Consider the following 18,395-nt stretch of genomic DNA (forward strand, 5'->3'; position numbering starts at 1 on the left):
ATCTCCAATACACTAAATTAATATTGAAATATTGCCTGTCTATTCGTACTGCGTTAAAGATTATAAATTGAAGTAATTTATAATAGTGCTTAGTTAAAATACACTGGGGTAGAATATGAACAATAGAGGTTCTGATTCATTCAAATTTCCCAGCTCGTACTGACTTGTAATGTGACTTAAGGCAGCATGCATTTTTTTTTTAAAAGGAAAATGTGGAATCGTTTTATAAATGATTTCTCCCTAAAAGCATTGCTAGATTATAAAGACACAATTATAAAGATTATCAATTCATCCATGAAATTCTAAAAATTCAGTCCTCTTGGAGAAAGTTCTAAGGGTATGGTATTCATAGCATTAAGTACTATGCCTTAAAAGTAAAAAGGCAGAGTTAGTGACGCACTGTCTTTTACCAGGCATTTTGTACGTACAGAGGACTGTATTAAGCACTTGGGAGTCTGCAATCCAGTAGAAACATTTGACACAATCTCATTCACAATCACAATCACAATCTAGAGAAGCAGCATGGCCTAGTGGCAAGAACCCGGGCTTGAGAGTCAGAGGACTAGAGTTCTAATCCTGCTCCGCCACTTGTCTGCTCTGTGACTTTGGGCAAGTCGCTTAACTTTTCTGTGCCTCAATTACCTCATCTGGAAAGTGGGGATTAAGAACTTTGAGCCCCATGTGGGACAAGCTGATTACCTTTTTTTACCCTGCAGCTTAGAACAGTGCGTGGCACACAGTAAGTGCTTAACAAATACCATCGTTATTATTATTTAATTTTTCAGACCAGCAATTGATTTGACATTTAATTCATATTTTGTTAGAAGAATGTAGTTTTTTTTATGGAAATCACAGCTCACACTTCCTTAACCTTATCAAAATCATTAAAAGGCTTAGTCAGAGTTGGAGGTTTTCATTTTGGGAAGAAGGAACATGGGAGTAATTCTACACCTAGCTGTTTTTCTTATTTTTTCCCAGAATTCCAGATGATGAAAGGGGATGGCTGGGCAGGAACAGGGCAAGAATCCTTATTGAAGGAAATAAACATTTTGATGGGAAAATCTCTGGGGGTTAAGCTACCCTACGGACAGAATTTTTTTTTTCTTTTTGTATTTTTGTTTTCTTCCATGTGCAAGTATGGTCCCACCCAGAGGAAAAAGGGATATCATGAGAAAAAGCATGGCTTAATGGAAAGAGCATGAGTTTGGGAGTCAGAGGACATGGGTTCTAATCCCAGCTTAACCACTTGTCTGCTGTATGATCTTGGGCAAGCCACTTCACTTCTCTGTGCCTCAGTTACCTCATCTGAAAAATGGGGATTAAGACTGTGAGCCCCACGTGGGACAACCTGATTACCTTGTATGTACCCCAGTGCTTAGAACAGTGCTTGGCAAATAGTAAATGCATAACAAATACTATTATTATTATTATTACCATACTTGGAAAGTCCCTGAGGCGAGTGAGGAATAGGAAAAGTGAACCTTCTCAGCTCGTTGTGTTCAGGGAAGGTTTCTACCAACTCTGTTGTATTCCCAAAAGGGTTGTGGTTTCCCAAGCGCTTAGTACAGTGCTCTGTACTCAGTAGGAGCTCACTAAATACCACTGATTGGTTGGTTGAGATTCTGAACCGTTGACTTCAATGCCTAAACCACAGGTGGTCCCCAGGTATACATTTGGATAGATTGAGAGAAGAAAATCTAAATTGGGTATTGACATGAAGCAGGTGGAATGACCCCAACCTTTGAGTTCCAGATTAACATTGAAAATCAAATCAATAAATCATTCAGTGGTATTGATTCAGTGCTTACTGTGTGCAGAGCTCTGTATTAAGCACTTGGGAGAATGCAAACAAAAGAGTTGATAGACACGCTCCTTGCCCACAAGGATCTTACAGTCTAGAGGAGAAGACAGCTATTAAAATAAATTACAGAAAGGAGAGTGGCAGAGAGTAGGGATATGGGCATACGTGGGAGTGAGGTGAAAAATCACTTTGTCAATCAATCAGTAGTAATTGCCCACATCTTTCCTTTAGCTTACAACTCCCTCTCCCTTCCTATATGGCAGACCACCACCCTTTCCACCTTCAAAGACTTATTAAAATCATGTCTCCTCCAAGAAGCCTTCCCCAACTAAGCCCTCATTTCCCCAACTCTTTTTGCCATCTGGGTCACTTGAACACATAGAAAGATCTCTACCCTTTAAGCACTTGGCATTCTCCCCACCCTCAGCCCATAGAAATGTTTAATCATCAATATAGAAGTGAATATCAAAGTGGATTAAGTAGTGTTAAGAAGCTTAAGAAGAGTTTCTGGGAGTGGACAGGAAATGTGTCTACCAACTGTGTTATATTGTACTCTCCCAAGTGCTTAGTATAGTGTTCTGCTATAATAATAATGATGGCATTTATTAAGTGTTTACTATGTGTAAAGCACTGTTCTAAGTGCTGGGGAGTTTACAAGGTGATCAGGTTGTCCCACGGGGGGCTCACAGTCTTGAGCCCCATTTTACAGATGAGGTAACTGAGGCACAGAGAAGTTAAGTGACTTGCCCAAAGTCACACAGCTGACAATTGACGAAGCTGGGATTTGAACCCACACCCTCTGACTCCAAAGCCCATACTATTTCCACTGAGCCACACTGCGATTGATTGGGATACTTTAAGTGCCTTAATAATAATAATAATGGCATTTGTTAAGTGCTTACTATGTGCAAAGCACTGTTCTAAGCGCTGGGAAGGATACAAGGTGATCAGGTTGTCCCACCTAGGGCTCACGGTCTTAATCCCCATTTTACAGATGAGGTAACCACAGCACAGAGAAGTTAAGTGACTTGCCCAAAGTCACACAGCTGACAAGCGGCGGAGCGGGGATTAGAACCCATGACCTCTGACTCCCAAGCCCGGGCTTTTTCCGCTGAGCCACGCTGCTTCCCAGTTTGCCTAAAGACATTCACTGTTCTAGTCACCCTTATGATCCTTCTCAGCTTTGAAATAGCTATGTATCTTTGACTCACCAGAAGGATACACTTGGTGTGTTAAACCACATGCAGTCAATTTATGAAATTATTTACAACACACTTAGCGTGTTGAATCGCGTGCACTCAATTTATGAAATTATTTACTTTGAAAATAATTATTTGAAGAATCTGATGAAATTATGTACCCTGGGCATAATTTAGCCCTTTAACTGAATCTCTGAGCCTCATTAGACCCAACTGTGAATTTGTGCGGAAATTCATGCTGAAACACGTGCTGGAGCTTTCTCCTGGTAGGTTCCGGAACTACAATGTCGCCATTATGGATAAATCGGATAAAAATGATTTCCTAATAAATCAAGTGTGGCCGTGGACTAATGAGGTTACTATTGAATTGCCTGCAAAAATGATAGAGGGAGTTCAGTGCTTAACGAGATTAGGTCACCATGTATTGAGTAAAAGAAGGCAGAAGCTATGATCGATCCTAAACTCCTGGAAGCCAGAAGGACCTGGGTTCTAATCCCGCCTCTGCCACACATCTACTGTGTGACTGTGACCAAGTCACTTCTCTGAGCCTCAGTTACCTCATCTTTAAAATGGGGTTTAAGACTGTGAGCCCAATGTGGGATAGGGACTTTGTCCAACCTTATTAACCTGTATCTACCCCTGCACTTAGAAAAGTAATTATTATTAGAACCATAAGTATTATTATTATTGCTTTTACCTCTGCTGACTTTTTCTCTCCCGCTCTGGGGAGGGTGTGTTTGATCTCATCTTAATTTTGGTTCAGCTGATTATTTCTGAAGGACGGGCTAGTGGAAAGAGGCCAGGTCTGGGAATCAGGAAATCTGGGTTCTAATCCTGGCTCTGCCAGTGGTAGGCTGAGTGGCCTTGGGCGAGTCACCTATTTTTGGGTGCCGCAGTTTCCTTATCTGGAAAATCAGGGTTAAATGCCCATTTTCTCTCTCCCTTAGGCTGTGAGCCCTGTGTGGGACAGGGACTGTGTCTGATCTGATTATTTTACGTCTACCCCAGCCCAGAACTGACACCTAGTATGTGCTTAATAAGCACCATAATTATTGTTTTTAATAACCTCTAAGAACAATAAGAAATTCACGAGTTTTCTTTTATCATTCCAAACTGCATAATGTAGAAGATGGTGGTGGTGGCATTTATTAAGAGCCTCTATCTGTCTGAAATTGGTGCAAGCATTGGGTTAAATATAATGTAATCAGAGAGGTCCCAAAATAACTTCTTCATAATTGGTGCTGAATCTCTTATGCAGAGTCTTTAATAACCATAAAAATCTGAGTATTCATTCGACCGTGTTCCCTTTAAGACATATGAAGTTTCAATAAGAGACTTATAAGAGTTTCAAGTAGAGAAGCAGTGTGGCTCAGTGGAAAGAGCACAGGCTTTGGAGTCAGAGGTCATAGGTTCAAATCGCGGCTCTGCCACTTGTCAGCTGCGTGACTTTAGGCAAGTCACTTAACTTCTCTGTGCCTCAGTTACCTCATCTGTAAAATGGGGATTAAGACTGTGAGCCCCCCATGGGACAACCTGATCACCTTGTAACCTCCCCAGCACTTAGAACAGGGCTTGGCACATAGTAAGTGCTTAATAAATGACATTATTATTATTATTATGATTAATAACTAAGAAGTCAGAACAGTCTGACATGATTCAGAGTGAAAGCAGAGTGACCTGGAAGTTAGAGGACCTGAGTTCTAATCCTGGCTCTGCCATTTGTCTGCTATGGGACCTTGGGCAAATCACTTAACTTCTCTGTACCTCAGTTACCTCATCTGTAAAAGGGGGATTAAGGCTGTGAGCCCCATGTGGAATATGAACCGTGTCCAATTTGATTAGTTTGTATCTACCCCAGCGCTTAGTACAGTGCCTGACAATGTATATATATATTATATATTATATATATATACATATATTTCTAGGTAGTTTCAATTTAAAGCCTCTACTGTTATTAAAAAAAATAACTGATGACCTTTATTTTTTCAGTTCTAGGTAAAATCAGGAGTGCAGTTGGAAGTGCTCAGCTTCTTATGTCTCAGAAATTCCAGCAGTTTTACTGGCTTTGTCAGCAAAATCTGGTAAGTTGGCGGTTCAGAAATTCTTGGTGGAGTGAATTATCTTCTTTCATTCATGGCAACAGGAACCATTCTGCAGGCGTGTCATTCAGGTGGAAGAAACCAATAGGTCTGTATCACTGTGATGTTCCCAGCGAGGAAAGGAATGGTAGTGGTGTAATAGTGGAATTTATTAAGCCCCTTCTTAGAGCAATGCACTGTACTACTACTACTACTACTACTACTACTACTACTACTACTACTACTACTAATAATAATAATAATAATAATAATGGTATTTGTTAAGTGCTTACTATGTGTGAAGCACTGTTCTCAGTGCTGGGGGGGGGATACAAGGTGATCAGGTTGTCCCAGGTGGGGCTCACAATCTTCATCCCCATTTTACATATGAGGTAACTGAGACCCAGAGAAGTTAAGTGACATGCCCAAAGTCACACAGCTGACAGGTGGCAGAGCTGGGATTCGAACCCATGACCTCTGACTCCCAAGCCCGTGCTCTTTCCACTGAGCCACGCTGCTTCTCTCACTAGATCGCGAGCTCCTTGTGGGCAGGGACTATGTCAGTTTATCATTATATTGTATTCTCCCAAGTGCTTAGTTCAGTGCTATGCACACAGTAAGGGCTCAATAAATACAATTAAATGAATGAATAAACTAGACACTTGGGAAGTACAGAATAAAGAAGCGATACATTCCGTCCACACAAGAGCTTACACTCTTAGTGCTTCTTTTCAACCAACCAATGATACTTGTTGAGTGCTTACTTTGTGCAAAGTTCTATGTTAAGCTTTGCTTTCCTTCCACAGTCTGACACATTCTCTTCATTTCCAACCTACCACTACCAACCTACTGAAAACCTTCTCCCTCTTCCTTTAAGATGATCACTCTCCCCACCATCAAAGCTTCATTAAAATCTCATCTCCTCCAAGAGGCCTTCCCTGACTAAGCCCTCATTTGGACTACTCCCTCCTGCTTTTTTGTCACCCTTTTCACTTGGATTTGTGCCCTTTATTCACCTCACCCTCACCCTCAGTTTTGCTCATATCCGCAATTTAGTCTGATGTCTTTCTCCCCTCTTAGACGGTAAGCTCCTTGTTGTCAGGGAACATGGCTACCAACTCTGATATACTGTATCATCCAAGTGCTTAACACAGTGCTCTGCACCCAATAAATACTTTATAAATATGATTGATTGATTTAGACTCAGCTAGATAAGCTGAAAATCCATCACCGAACGCTGCCAGTGAGGCAAGCAGGTACAAACATGGGTTTGGGAATCAGGCGATTCGTATACTAATCCCGGTTCAGTCACTGGGTCACCATGAAACCTGTAGAAAGACTATGTCTCAATTTCCTTATCTGTAAAATGGGGATAATGAGGCCTGCCCCTTCCTCTGAGGGATACTTTTGCAGAGGAAGTGAAATCACTGGTAGGCTTTAGCAAAATCTGAAGCACTCTGCAAAATTAAAAGTATAATTATTGTTGTCATTTCACTTTGAGGCTCTCCCAATTCAGCACCAGAAATTCTGAACTATTAGGGGTAAAGTCATTTCTTTGAAAACGCCTGACTGGGTTGGGATACTTTTGGAGAGGAAGTGAAATCACTGATAGGCTTTAGAAAAATACGAAGCACTCGGCAATATTAAAAGTATAATTATTGTTGTCATCTCACTTTGAGGCTCTCCCGATTCAGCACCAGTAATTCTGAACGATTAGGGGTAAAGTCATTTCTTTGAAAATGCCTGACTGGGTAGTCCTATAAATTTAAACAGAGGTAATTTAGAATAACTGTGGCTAAATATAGCACTGATTGTCATCGGAAATTAAAGTCCTTAAATCTCAAACTAAAAGTAAATGGAAATATGCCAGAGACAAGTTGAATACCTACCAAAAAATCCAAAATATTTCAAAGTCCTGGTCCTGGCACTAATAAGCCACAGATCAGTTGTTGCAAACTAATGGAGACATAGTTGTTTTTTTAAATCCTATTTTACCTTCCTCCCATCCCCCCCAAAACAACAGGATCAGATCGTGACCTAAAGGTAATCTTGTCTCTTGCAGTTTCTTGCAACACTTTAAACAACTTAAAATATAGAAAATACAATAATTCTCGAATTACTTTTCATTTGATGAAACATCGTTGTATATATCTTATTTGTAATGTTTTTTCCAAAATCTTTGAGCATGAAATATAGCATATATGTATATAGCAAATATATACATATAGCAAATTTGAGCATATATGTTTGTACATATTTACTTCTCTATTTATTTATTTATTTATTTATTTTACTGTACATATCTATTCTATTTATTTTATTTTCTTGGTATGTTTGGTTTTGCTCTCTGTCTCCCCCTTTTAGACTGTGAGCCCACTATTGGTAGGGACTGTCTCTATATGTTGCCAACTTGTACTTCCCAAGCGCTTAGTACAGTGCTCTGCACACAGTAAGTGCTCAATAAATACGATTGATGATGATGATGATGATGATAAATATGATTGATGATGATGATGATGATGAAATGTGGAGTATAAAAGTAATTTTTTTTCTCTAGTCTTTGAAAACCAATCTGAGCCTTCAGAGACTACTACATTCATTCAGTCGTATTTATTGAGCACTTACTGTGTACAGAGCACTGTACTAAGTGCTGGGGAAAGTACAATATAACAATAAACAAACACATACCCTGCCCAATCCTTTTAGTCTGGAAGGGGGGACAGACAAATTCAAATAAATAAATGACAGATATGTCCATAAGCGGTGTGGGGCTGGGATTGGGGGAGACCAGAGGGAGCAGATCAGGGGGACACAGAAGGGAGTGGGAGATGAGGAAAAGTGGGGCTTAGTCTAGGAAGGCCTCTTGGAGGAGGTGGGCCTTCAATAAGACTTTGAAGAGGGGGAGAGTCATTGTCAGATTTAAGGAGGGTGGGCATTCCAGGACAGAGGCGGGATGTCTTTTAGACTGTGAGCCCAATGTTGGGTAGGGACTGTCTCTATATGTTGCCAATTTGTACTTCCCAAGCGCTTAGTACAGTGCTCTGCACATAGTAAGTGCTCAATAAATATGATTGATTGATTGATTGATTGATGTGGGCGAGGGTTGGCAGTGAGACAGGAGAGACAGAGGCCCGGTGAAAAGGTTAGTACTAGAGGAGCGAAATGTGCGAGCTGGGTTGTAGAAGGAGAGTCTTCTAGACTGTGAGCCCATTGTTGGGTAGGGATTGTCTCTGTTGCCGAACTGTACTTTCCAAGCACTTAGTACAGTGCTCTGCACACAGTAAGCACTCAATAAATACGATTGAATAAATGAGAGAAGCGAGGTGAGGTCAGAGGGGGCCAGGTGGTGGACTGCTTTAAAGCCAATGGTGAGGAGTTTTTGTTTGATGCAGAGGTGGATGGACAACCACTGGAGTTTTCTAAGGAGCGGGGTGACATGTCCTGAACGTTTTTGTATGGACTGTCTCTATATGTTCCCAACTTGTACTTCCCAAGCGCTTAGTACAGTTCTCTGCACACAGTAAGTGCTCAATAAATATAATTGATTGATTTTTGTAGAAAAATGGTGCAGGCAGCAGAGTGAAGTATGGACTGGAGTGGGGTGAGACTGGAGTTGGGAGGTCAGCAAGGAGGCTGATGCAGTCATCCAGGCGGGATAGGATGAGTGATTGTATTCACGTGGTAGCAGTTTGGGTGGAGAGGAAAGGGCGGACTTTAGCGATGTTGTGAAGGTGGAACCAGCAGGATTTAGTGATGGAGAAAGTGTGAACTTCTGAGAGGAAAAAGAAAGGATTATTAAAAAAATATTAATAGTAACTCAGTATTAAACAGCAGTTAAAATGAACAATTTTAATGGCCCCATATATTCATGATATCTTATATCCAAAGGAATCCCTACATAATTGAATCCCTAAAGTTTATGTGAAAATCGCTGAACACATTCAGTAAGCTGTCTTAGAGCATGCATTTTGTTTTACAAGAAATGGAGTGTGGCATTACAAATCTAGCTGGAACTAGAGAAGGAAAGAAATTAGAATTTAGTCAAGCTAATGAGGTTCTCTTTTTACTTAATAATAGATAATAGTCCTGAAACTGGGCGGCAATCTATAAAATACTACCACGTCATTTCATCAAGAATATGCTTACAAGTGAGGTTTAATACTTTTGGGAAAAGAACACCACTTTTTAAATCCCAAAGCACTGCATTTAGTCTAATGTCTTTTATTGTGTGTGTGTGTTTGTGTGTATTTAGAGAGAGAGAAGGAAAGTACTAACCTTCTTATTCAAAGACAATACCTTTATCCATGGTTATATCTGAAACTGAAAAAGCCAAGTCATGTTAGGACCAAGGGATATGGTTGCTGCATCTTTTAATGTTTTTCCAAGTTTAGACCCAAGAAATAAAAGAATGAGAGAGCAAATGATCTTGAAGTATTCCTCAATTCCATCTTCATGTTGGTTTCTAGGAGTTTGTAACCAAGATGGGTTCTGACCACTCCTCTCATTTCTCAGTCTAACATTTAACCAGCCCCAAGAAATGCTTCCTCACAGCTAAATAAAATCCATCGCATTGTAGTTCTAAGGCTGGTCTGCCTTCTGTTCAGCAGAAATGGAGATCAGCTGTTCATGCTATACACACACACACACATATATATATATATATATTTATTTATTTTCTTCAGGCTGAGGTTGAATTCAAATTAGATGCTTATAAATCAGAATAAGTTCAAATAATATAAGGCTTTTAAAGTTGACATCTCAGATCAGTCCAAGTTGGAAGAGCTCTTCCAGAACTGTGAACCTAATTAATTATTTTCACAATGGCACGCATTAAAATATTTTAATAGCAGTAGGTTGCCCTCTCGTGGAATATTGGAAATAGAGCTTCAGACTTGATAACACGCCGCACTTTAGAATTATTATCCTCAGATGCTCACTGCAGTTGATAAACTATCAAGGATGGCTTTAAAGCTGTAATGACACATCAGGCAATAATGATTACCCTCTAGCTATCATTACAAGTTAATGGGTTTGTATAATATGCGAAGAAAAAAAAAAGTCGCAAGTTCCAAATGGCCAGGAAAAAGCTGAAACACTTCTTAACCACGACTGCATGAACCTATTTTGCCGTCGAAACGGGATGGACACTATTAGACCGGATTTGTAAAAGTGGCTAAATATTAACTCATTCGAAATTATTCTGACAATCCTTAAGGGCATCAGATTCAGGTGAAACCTCAAGCTGTGACTGTGAGCTCTTTGTGGGGAGGGAATGTGTCTGTTTATTGTTGCACTGTACTCTCCCAAGCGTTTAGTACAGTGCCCTGCAAACAGTATGCGCTCAATAAATATGACTGAATGAATGAATGAACAAAAGAAAGAAAGGAAGGGAAATGCTGCTGAAGAATCTGTTTTGAACTGGCTGTTCACCTACCGGGGGTGTGCGATGGCAGTGTACACAATAGGAGGGCAGGAGGTAGGAATTATTTGGGGAAAACAATGGCTCAACCCGTCAGTTCACAGGATTCACTATTAATCAGTGTTTTTTACTGAGCACTTATTCTGTCCAGAGCACTGTTCTAAGTGATAGAGACAGGACAGTAGAGTGAGTGGACTCGACCTTGGTCACAACCAATTCCACTTTCATTCATTCTGAAAGATTAGGAGCCCATTCCCGAATTGAGCTCACAGTCTTAATCCCCATTTTTTACAGATGAAGGAACTGAGGCACAGAAAAGTGAAGTGACTGGCCCAAGGTCACAGAGCAGACAGAATCAGAACCCAGGTCCTTCTAACTCCCAGGCCTGTGCTCTATCCACTAATAATAATAATAATAATTGTATTTGTTATGTGCCAGGCACCATACTAAGCGCTGGGTTGGATATGAGCAAATCGGGTTGGACATAGTCTCGGTCCCACTTGGGGCTCACAGTCTCAATCCCCATTTTACAGATGAGGTAAATGAGGCTCAGAATGAATGAATTGCATTTATTGAGCACTTACTGTGTGCAGACCACTATACTAAGCACTTGGGAAAGTACAACACAACAATAAACAGACACATTTCCTGCCCGCAATGACTTTCGAGGGGAAGACTGACATTAAAGTGAATAACAGGCAGGGAGAAGCTATAGAGTAGGGTGGAAGAATTGATCCGCCAATCTGCTTTCAACTTCTAGACTGTGAGCTCACTGTTGCGTAGGGACCGTCTCTATATGTTGCCAACTTTTACTTCCCAAGCGCTTTGTACAGTGCTCTACACACAGTAAGCGCTCAATAAATACGATTGAATGAATGAATGAATGAATGAACTGGGCTCTTTTATATATCAGGATCCCAGCGCTATGCCAAGGCCAACATCCCAAGACCTAGCGGGATTCTGGGACTTATTGCAGCTTTCGATTGAAGATGTCAGCATGAAGTTTGATGAACTACACCAACTGAAGCTCAATGAATGGAAGATAATGGAATCACCGGAAAGAAAGGTAAGTCCACCAGTCATAATGACAGCCTAACTTTCACCAGGATGAAGAGATGATGATGTCTTTTCTATCTCCAATTGGAAAGTGATGTTTTTCATTCTTCCATGAGAGGTGGTGCTCAATTACAGAACAACTGTAGAATTTGAGATTGAAATTCAACTATATCTTACACACCAGTTAACCAATGATTTCATTAAAATATATAAAATGGTGACAATTCATTTCAAGCTTGCCTGAATGATATGACTTTATCTCCATTTTTCAAAACGGCAGCAACTCCATTGCCTTTCTGAATAATTCCAAGATGCCCTGTGTTGTCAGAGGCAGATTTTCTAGAGTGTTACTGTGAATTAAGACAAGAGATGAAGCAAATAAAACTTAAAACCCCATTCTGTAGGGATAATCACGGTTGAAAAAGCCTACAGGTCATGGGTTTGGGTTATTTGAACCATATTAAAAATGACTTTTTTTAATTCACTTATGAAGGAGTTGAATGTACAACATTTCCTCTAGAAGGAAAACGTATTTTGAACAGTCTGCGTGTTTCCCCAGTTAACCACAAATTGAGTTTTGAGATGAGAATGTAAATAAAGTTGACCTCCAGAAATTTTGAAATACAAACAGAAACTCTTTAAAAAGTAAAATGGAAATTATAAAGTTGGCCCACATAGGAATGAAGGTGTTTTTGTTTTGTGTTTTAGAAATAGTAGCATTTATTGGAGGATAACTGGTTACAATGCAGTGTACTAAGGACTTGGGAAGTACAAACCAAGCCAATTGGGACATTTCCTGCCCACAGGATCTTAAACCTTTTGCACTGAAGAACGTTAGGGGATACGATTTAATTAGAACTGGATGCTAATTGAGCAGTTTTTCATTTAAAATGTAGTCATTCCCTGGGAGGACACCAGTCAAAAAAAGATGAACAGTTTTAGAGCTGGGCAGCTCTTGCCCGGACCAGCGAATATCTTCTAGTGTTTCTCTGGCATTTCAGGTTTGGAGTTTGGTTTCTTCAGGGTCGCCCTGCAGAGTAAATAATAATAATGATGGCATTTGTTATGCACTGACTAGGTGTCAAGCACTGTTCGAAGCACTGGGGTAGATACGAGGTAATGAGGTTGGACGCAGTCCCTGTCCTGCTTGGGACTCACAGTCTAAGCTGTGTGACCCTCAGTTGACTTCCGTTGTCTAGTTTCTATTAACTGTGGGCAGAGAAGCAGCATGGCTCAGTGGAAAGAGCCCAGGCTTTGGAGTCAGAGGTCATGGGTTCAAATCCAGCCTCCGCCAATTGCCAGCTGTGTGACTTTGGGCAAGTCACTTCTCCTCTCTGGGCCTCAGTTCCCTCATCTGTAAAATGGGGATTAAGACTGTGAGCCCCTCGTGGGACAACCTGATCACCTTGTAACCTCCTCAGTGCTTAGAACAGTGCTTTGCACATAGTAAGCACTTAATTTTAAAAAATGCCATTAAATTAAATAAACCGGAAGTGGCATTCCTTTAGCATCAGCTGTGAATGTTAAATGACTTTGGGCAAGTCGCTTTACTTCTCTGGTCCTCAGTCATATTTATGGAACGCTTACTATGGGCAGAGCACTGTACTAAGCACTTGGGAGAGTACAATAGCATCAGCTGTGAACGCTAAATGACATTGGGCAAGTCACTTCACTTCTCTTGTCCTCAGTCATATTTATGGAACGCTTATTATGGGCAGAGCACTGTACTAAGCCCTTGGGAGAGTACAATATGAGAGAATTAGAGGACACATTCGCTGCCCGTAACAAGCTCAATTTCTCCATCTATAAAATTAGGAGAAAATACCTGTTCTCCCATTCTCTTAGGCTGTGAGCCCCTTGTGGAATAGGGACTGTGTGCAAACTGATCACCTGGTATCTACCCCAGGCTTAGCACAATGTTTGGCATGAAGTAGAAACTCAATACATACCATCGTTGAAAGTCCACTGGATTAGTACTTGGAATCACAGCAGCACATAATGGATGCCCAGATATCACAGGTCAATCTAGGAGGGTAGCAGTATTAACAATAATAATAATAATAATAATTGAGGTATTTGTTAAGGGCTTACTATGTGCCAAGCACTGTTCTAAGGGCTGGGGTAGATACAAGGTAATCAGGTTGGACTCAGTCCATGTCCCTCATGGGGCTCATAGTCAACTGTGAGCCCATTGTTGGGTAGGGACCATCTCTATATGTTGCCAAGCGCTTAGTACAGTGCTCTGCACACAGTAACCACTCAATAAATATGATTGAATGAATGAATGATCCCCATTTTACAGATGAGGTAACTGAGGCACAGAGAAGTTAAGTGATTTACCCAGGGTCACTCAGCAGACATGTAGCAGAACTAGGATTAGAACCCACAACCTCCAACTCCCAGGCCCGTGCTCTTTCCACTAGGCCAAGCTACTCAGGCTAAGCACTTAGTACAGTGCTCTGCACACAGTAAGCGCTCAATCAACGAATGAACAATTGTCCCTGATTCATCTGAAAAACAAATAAGATTATTGACAAAGCTGAGGAGATTTAGAGTGTGTCTGGGCCACTGACGCTGTCTCTCTGACTCACACGACTTTAATTTTTGGATCACATTTTTAGGAAGAAAAGGTCCCCCCTCCTGTACCAAAGAAGCCCCTCAAAGGGAAATTTCCTATTACGAGAGAAAAGTCTCTAGACCTCCCTGACAGGCAACGTCAAGAAGCTAGGAGACGTCTCATGGCCGCTAAAAGGGCCGCTTCCTTCCGGCAGAGTCCAGCGACGGAGAGAGCGGACAGCATCGAGATCTACATTCCAGAGGCCCAGACCAGGCTTTAAAGACAGAACGCGGCAAAATTTCCTTTTTCTAAACGAAATGCTCGGACGGTTTGTCACTTACCCGGTAATTTTTGTCTCATTTCCCTCCCCTGAATATGCCCTCGCTGTTGTGTTCTTCGTGCCATAAGCACAGTGGAATGCTTTTGATTTCCTCAGAGTCGCTGAGCTCATTGCAAGAATGACTTCTTTTGTATTTACCGTCCGACTTACAATCAGCTACGATGGATAGGGCTCGTCGAGACCTGTCTTCTCCAAGATGTTCTCAGAGGACCCCGAGAACCACCTCTGGTGATGGAACCCAGCTTACATGTTTTCTTATTTATATTTTTTATAAATTGTGTGATAATTAGGAATAAGAATAACAAACTATAAATGGGTGCATCTCACCATCCAATAGCGACATTAGCTGACCCAACTAGAAGGTGCTGAAGTGGAAAGGGCAAGAAAGAAAAAGCCCGGCTATCTCTCTGATGAACCGTTGTCCCCTTGAATCCGGCTCTGCCAGACGGATGGATCGTTTCTATTGCTAATAGAAGGCATCTAGACAGCTCCTGTCATGTCAGGTTTATGGCAATGAAGTTCACGTAGTGATCACCAGTCAGTAAAACCCCCAAAATAGTGCTGTCTCAAAAGTCCAGAAGCATATGAAGCTGAGTTTTCAAAGACTACCCAGGTAGAATTTTTTTTTCCCCCCTGGTATCAGAATTACCATCTTCAAAAATCTGAGTTTAAGTCAAATGCGTGAGGACTTGAGCGAGGGGTTGAAAACGAGATAGGGGCTTTAAAAAACTAGCTCTCCTGGTAGCAAAGAGTGGCAAGTGAAAAGTTATACTTACTCCTACGAAACAATCATTGCATTTTTATCACCCCTTCGTGATTAAAGAAATTCACCTATATGTCATATTTAATTTCACATGTTCTGCTACCTGCTGTATCAGTTGAGTTTCCAGGGTATCCTTGAAAAAAAAAAAGTTTGCTTGTTTAAAATGCCAGTTGTGATGTTGTAACCTGTTTAAGAAATATGAATGTGAGTGGTAAGTATATCTCAGTTTAAATGGTAAAGGTGAAACGTGGTTTACATTTGTAATTTTTCAGAGCTCTTTTTCCTATGCAGTATTAGCTAAGGCAAGAATAAAATTCTTGCCTGTTTCAGACAAAAAGAAAATGATTCAAGTGTTCAGTGACTTCCGGCCCACGGAATTTTAAGGACACTAACATCACCATTCCTCTCCGCTAAAGCAGTATTGCAATGTTCACGAATCCGATTTAAAGCCAGAAAAAAAAGAGGAACGTCTCCACCCGAGTTTAAATCTGTATTTGGATTAGTTGAAAAATACTCCTTTTCCAACATCCCTTTGAGAATGAACAGGTCGGCTCAAAGATGTCTTCAGATGAAGACGTACAAAACAGTGTCCAGTTGATCCCCGTGTTAGCGATCTGACCATGACATTAAAGTAGAATTGAAATAAGGGAAGGAGAGTCTCAGCTGCCATGTTTTCTGTTTAGTGAATATCAAGTACTCAGCCTGAGATGGAATAGGTATTCACTCAATCTCTAGCACTTTGGTTTTTCACCTTGACAAGCACTTTAAATATGTACTCGACTCACTCTGCAATCTGCCACATCAACAAGAACATAGCTTAGGTTACATGGTTTGGCATTAAATAAAAGCTACGTTGTCCTCCCACTTTATTTGGTTTTTTTTTTTTTTTTTGGTTCCAAATATGTTCCACAGAGCATGAGGTCCATTTGGAACAGTTGATATATAAGCATGTTCTGCTTTGAGATCTGACTTTTTAAAGCTGAGTAGATAGGAATTTTCTGTAAGGACAAACCCTGTAAATTGAGCCTCATATCTGGTATATATTTTACCAAACCGCCTTAAACTCTATTTGGAAGCAAAAACGAAATGAATGTATAATCTTGAAAAATGCAAAAAAAAAAAAGCTCCCTAACATATTCTTCTACAAAGAAATCTTATATCACCAGAGTATTCTAGGCATTTTCTATAGAAAGAAAGAGCTGAATCCCTGGGTAGTGAATAATACTGATGCTGCTTTCTGTACTTATTGTATTATGTTAAATACAAATGTATTTGCAGGTATTGGCCTTTTAGTCTTTAAAATGATATTTTATTTAAGGTTGAGCTGCTAATTAGAAATACCCACAGTAAGACAGAGCCAATGTACTTCCTAGATGGGAAATTTAACGTGTGCATCATACATGCACACACACACATACGCACACACACTGGCAGCTGATATATTTTATCTAATTTCCTTAAACAGATTCAAATCTTGTAATGACCTATAAAAATTAGATTGTAACCATTAAGTTTAGTTCCCAGAAGTTTTAGCATTATAACGACTTAAGGAGGTTACGAGGATGTTCGTTTTACATGAGATTTCAATTGATTTTGGCATTTCATGGTTTCAGTGGTTTATCCAGCCATTAAAAGCTCCTAGGCTAAATTGGCCTTAGATGACAAATTCAACACCGGTGAATTTTACAATGTTCATGTCCTCATTCTCTGTTAAGTATGCATTTTGGAATATGTATAATTCCATGTTTGGTCCACTAATGTTCCAAAGATTATTTTAAAAGTTTCAACAAATGCCTGCTGCTAAATATGATAAAATGTTACCTGTGCATGTTATATTTTCAAGTGCAATATATTTAACTGCTTGTACAGGTAATATGTTATCAACCAAGGCAGAAAATAAGCCATGTTTATCTTTGTATTATATAGTTAATTAAAGAAAATAAAGTTCTTTATAATACTTGTGTTACAAGTCAGTCAAAACAATTGGTTTCAATCAGAATTATCCCAGATGATTCGAAAAATCCTGGAAAAAATCTCTAACGTGGTCAGCGTACTTTATCTCCAACATACTTTTACTAAAAGTTGCATGGGATTGTGTTCTTAAGAACATTGTTGGAAACTAATAATTAAATGTCCTATGACATTGAAGTGAAAGTGAAAGAGAATGCAGGGCTCTTCACATATATCTATATGCATTTTTTATATGTATATATGCATCCATGGAAAAAGCATAATCTTTAGGGACTGCGATACTCTTTGGAATCCTATTCCTCTTGCTAATCTAGTCATAGCCTCGGTTTTTCCTGCAAGTCTGAAGACCTTTAGAAGGCTTTTTTTGTTTTTCTTTAATTGTTAAATAACACAAGTATATTAAACAGGATTTTGAAGTTTTGCATTTGACCCAGAAAAAGAGATATGGTTAAAAATAAAAAGTCATTGTTTTAAGCCCATGATGTTTTCCGCTTTGGGTCTTCTATTTAAAGTTAAGGGTGATTCATGAAATTAGTTACCATTTTATTTTCTGCCAAGGAGTGAGAAGGATTTGGAGGCAGTTTATAAAGAGTAACACCACTGTGGTGTTTAGTACCAAAAATTATCTTTTCAGTTTACATTGTAATCATTTTCAATTCCAAACCAATTATGAAGACATTAAGCAAAAATGGGAAATCTTTCATTTTAAATACAAAATGCATTTTCAGTGAGTTCTTAAATGACCCACAATAAATGCATCAGCCCCCTACGTGATCTTTTCAGTGTCGACCCTGAAAAAGGGAAGAATAGTTCCGGCTGCCAGTGCTAATAGAAGGGATCAAATGTGCTCCTAGAAGACTACGTATACAAATCCACACGGGATGTTAAACCATCTTTTGGTGTGAATGTAACCATTTGCTGGTCTTTGCTTTTTCCTTCCCCCAAAATGAGCACCCAGAACCCTCCCCAAATGCTCTTCTGAAAAGCAGACTCCGTGGCATGTTACGGTCCACAAATTCTGCTGAGATCCCACTGTTCCCTTCATGATGCACCAGAAACGTGATACACATTTATTCGTAGATATTGAAAAGGACATCAGCTATCCAGTGTGTTTCTGTGCAGATCACTAGATTCCCTATTAAATGAGGGGATTTAGGGACACTTTTTAATGGAGCGAATGAAGCTTCTCAGATGGAAGTTTTTCAGAGGCT

At 40.0% G+C, this 18,395-nt stretch overlaps 1 protein-coding gene across 1 annotated transcript in view; it reads left to right on the top strand.

Annotated features, from left to right (window-relative positions):
- Positions 1–17,056, top strand: part of DLGAP2 (DLG associated protein 2) — a 547,078-nt gene extending 530,022 nt beyond the window's left edge. Inside the window, exons 11-13 of the mRNA XM_038740564.1 lie at positions 4,990–5,081; positions 11,411–11,563; positions 14,175–17,056. Of these exons, the coding sequence (XP_038596492.1) occupies positions 4,990–5,081; positions 11,411–11,563; positions 14,175–14,390 (461 nt within the window). The 3' untranslated portion in view covers positions 14,391–17,056. The remainder of the gene's footprint in view (positions 1–4,989; positions 5,082–11,410; positions 11,564–14,174) is intronic.
- Positions 17,057–18,395: the final 1,339 nt, after the last annotated feature.

This window comes from Tachyglossus aculeatus, chromosome X1, assembly GCF_015852505.1.
Source record: "Tachyglossus aculeatus isolate mTacAcu1 chromosome X1, mTacAcu1.pri, whole genome shotgun sequence".
NCBI classification, from domain to species: domain Eukaryota; kingdom Metazoa; phylum Chordata; class Mammalia; order Monotremata; family Tachyglossidae; genus Tachyglossus; species Tachyglossus aculeatus.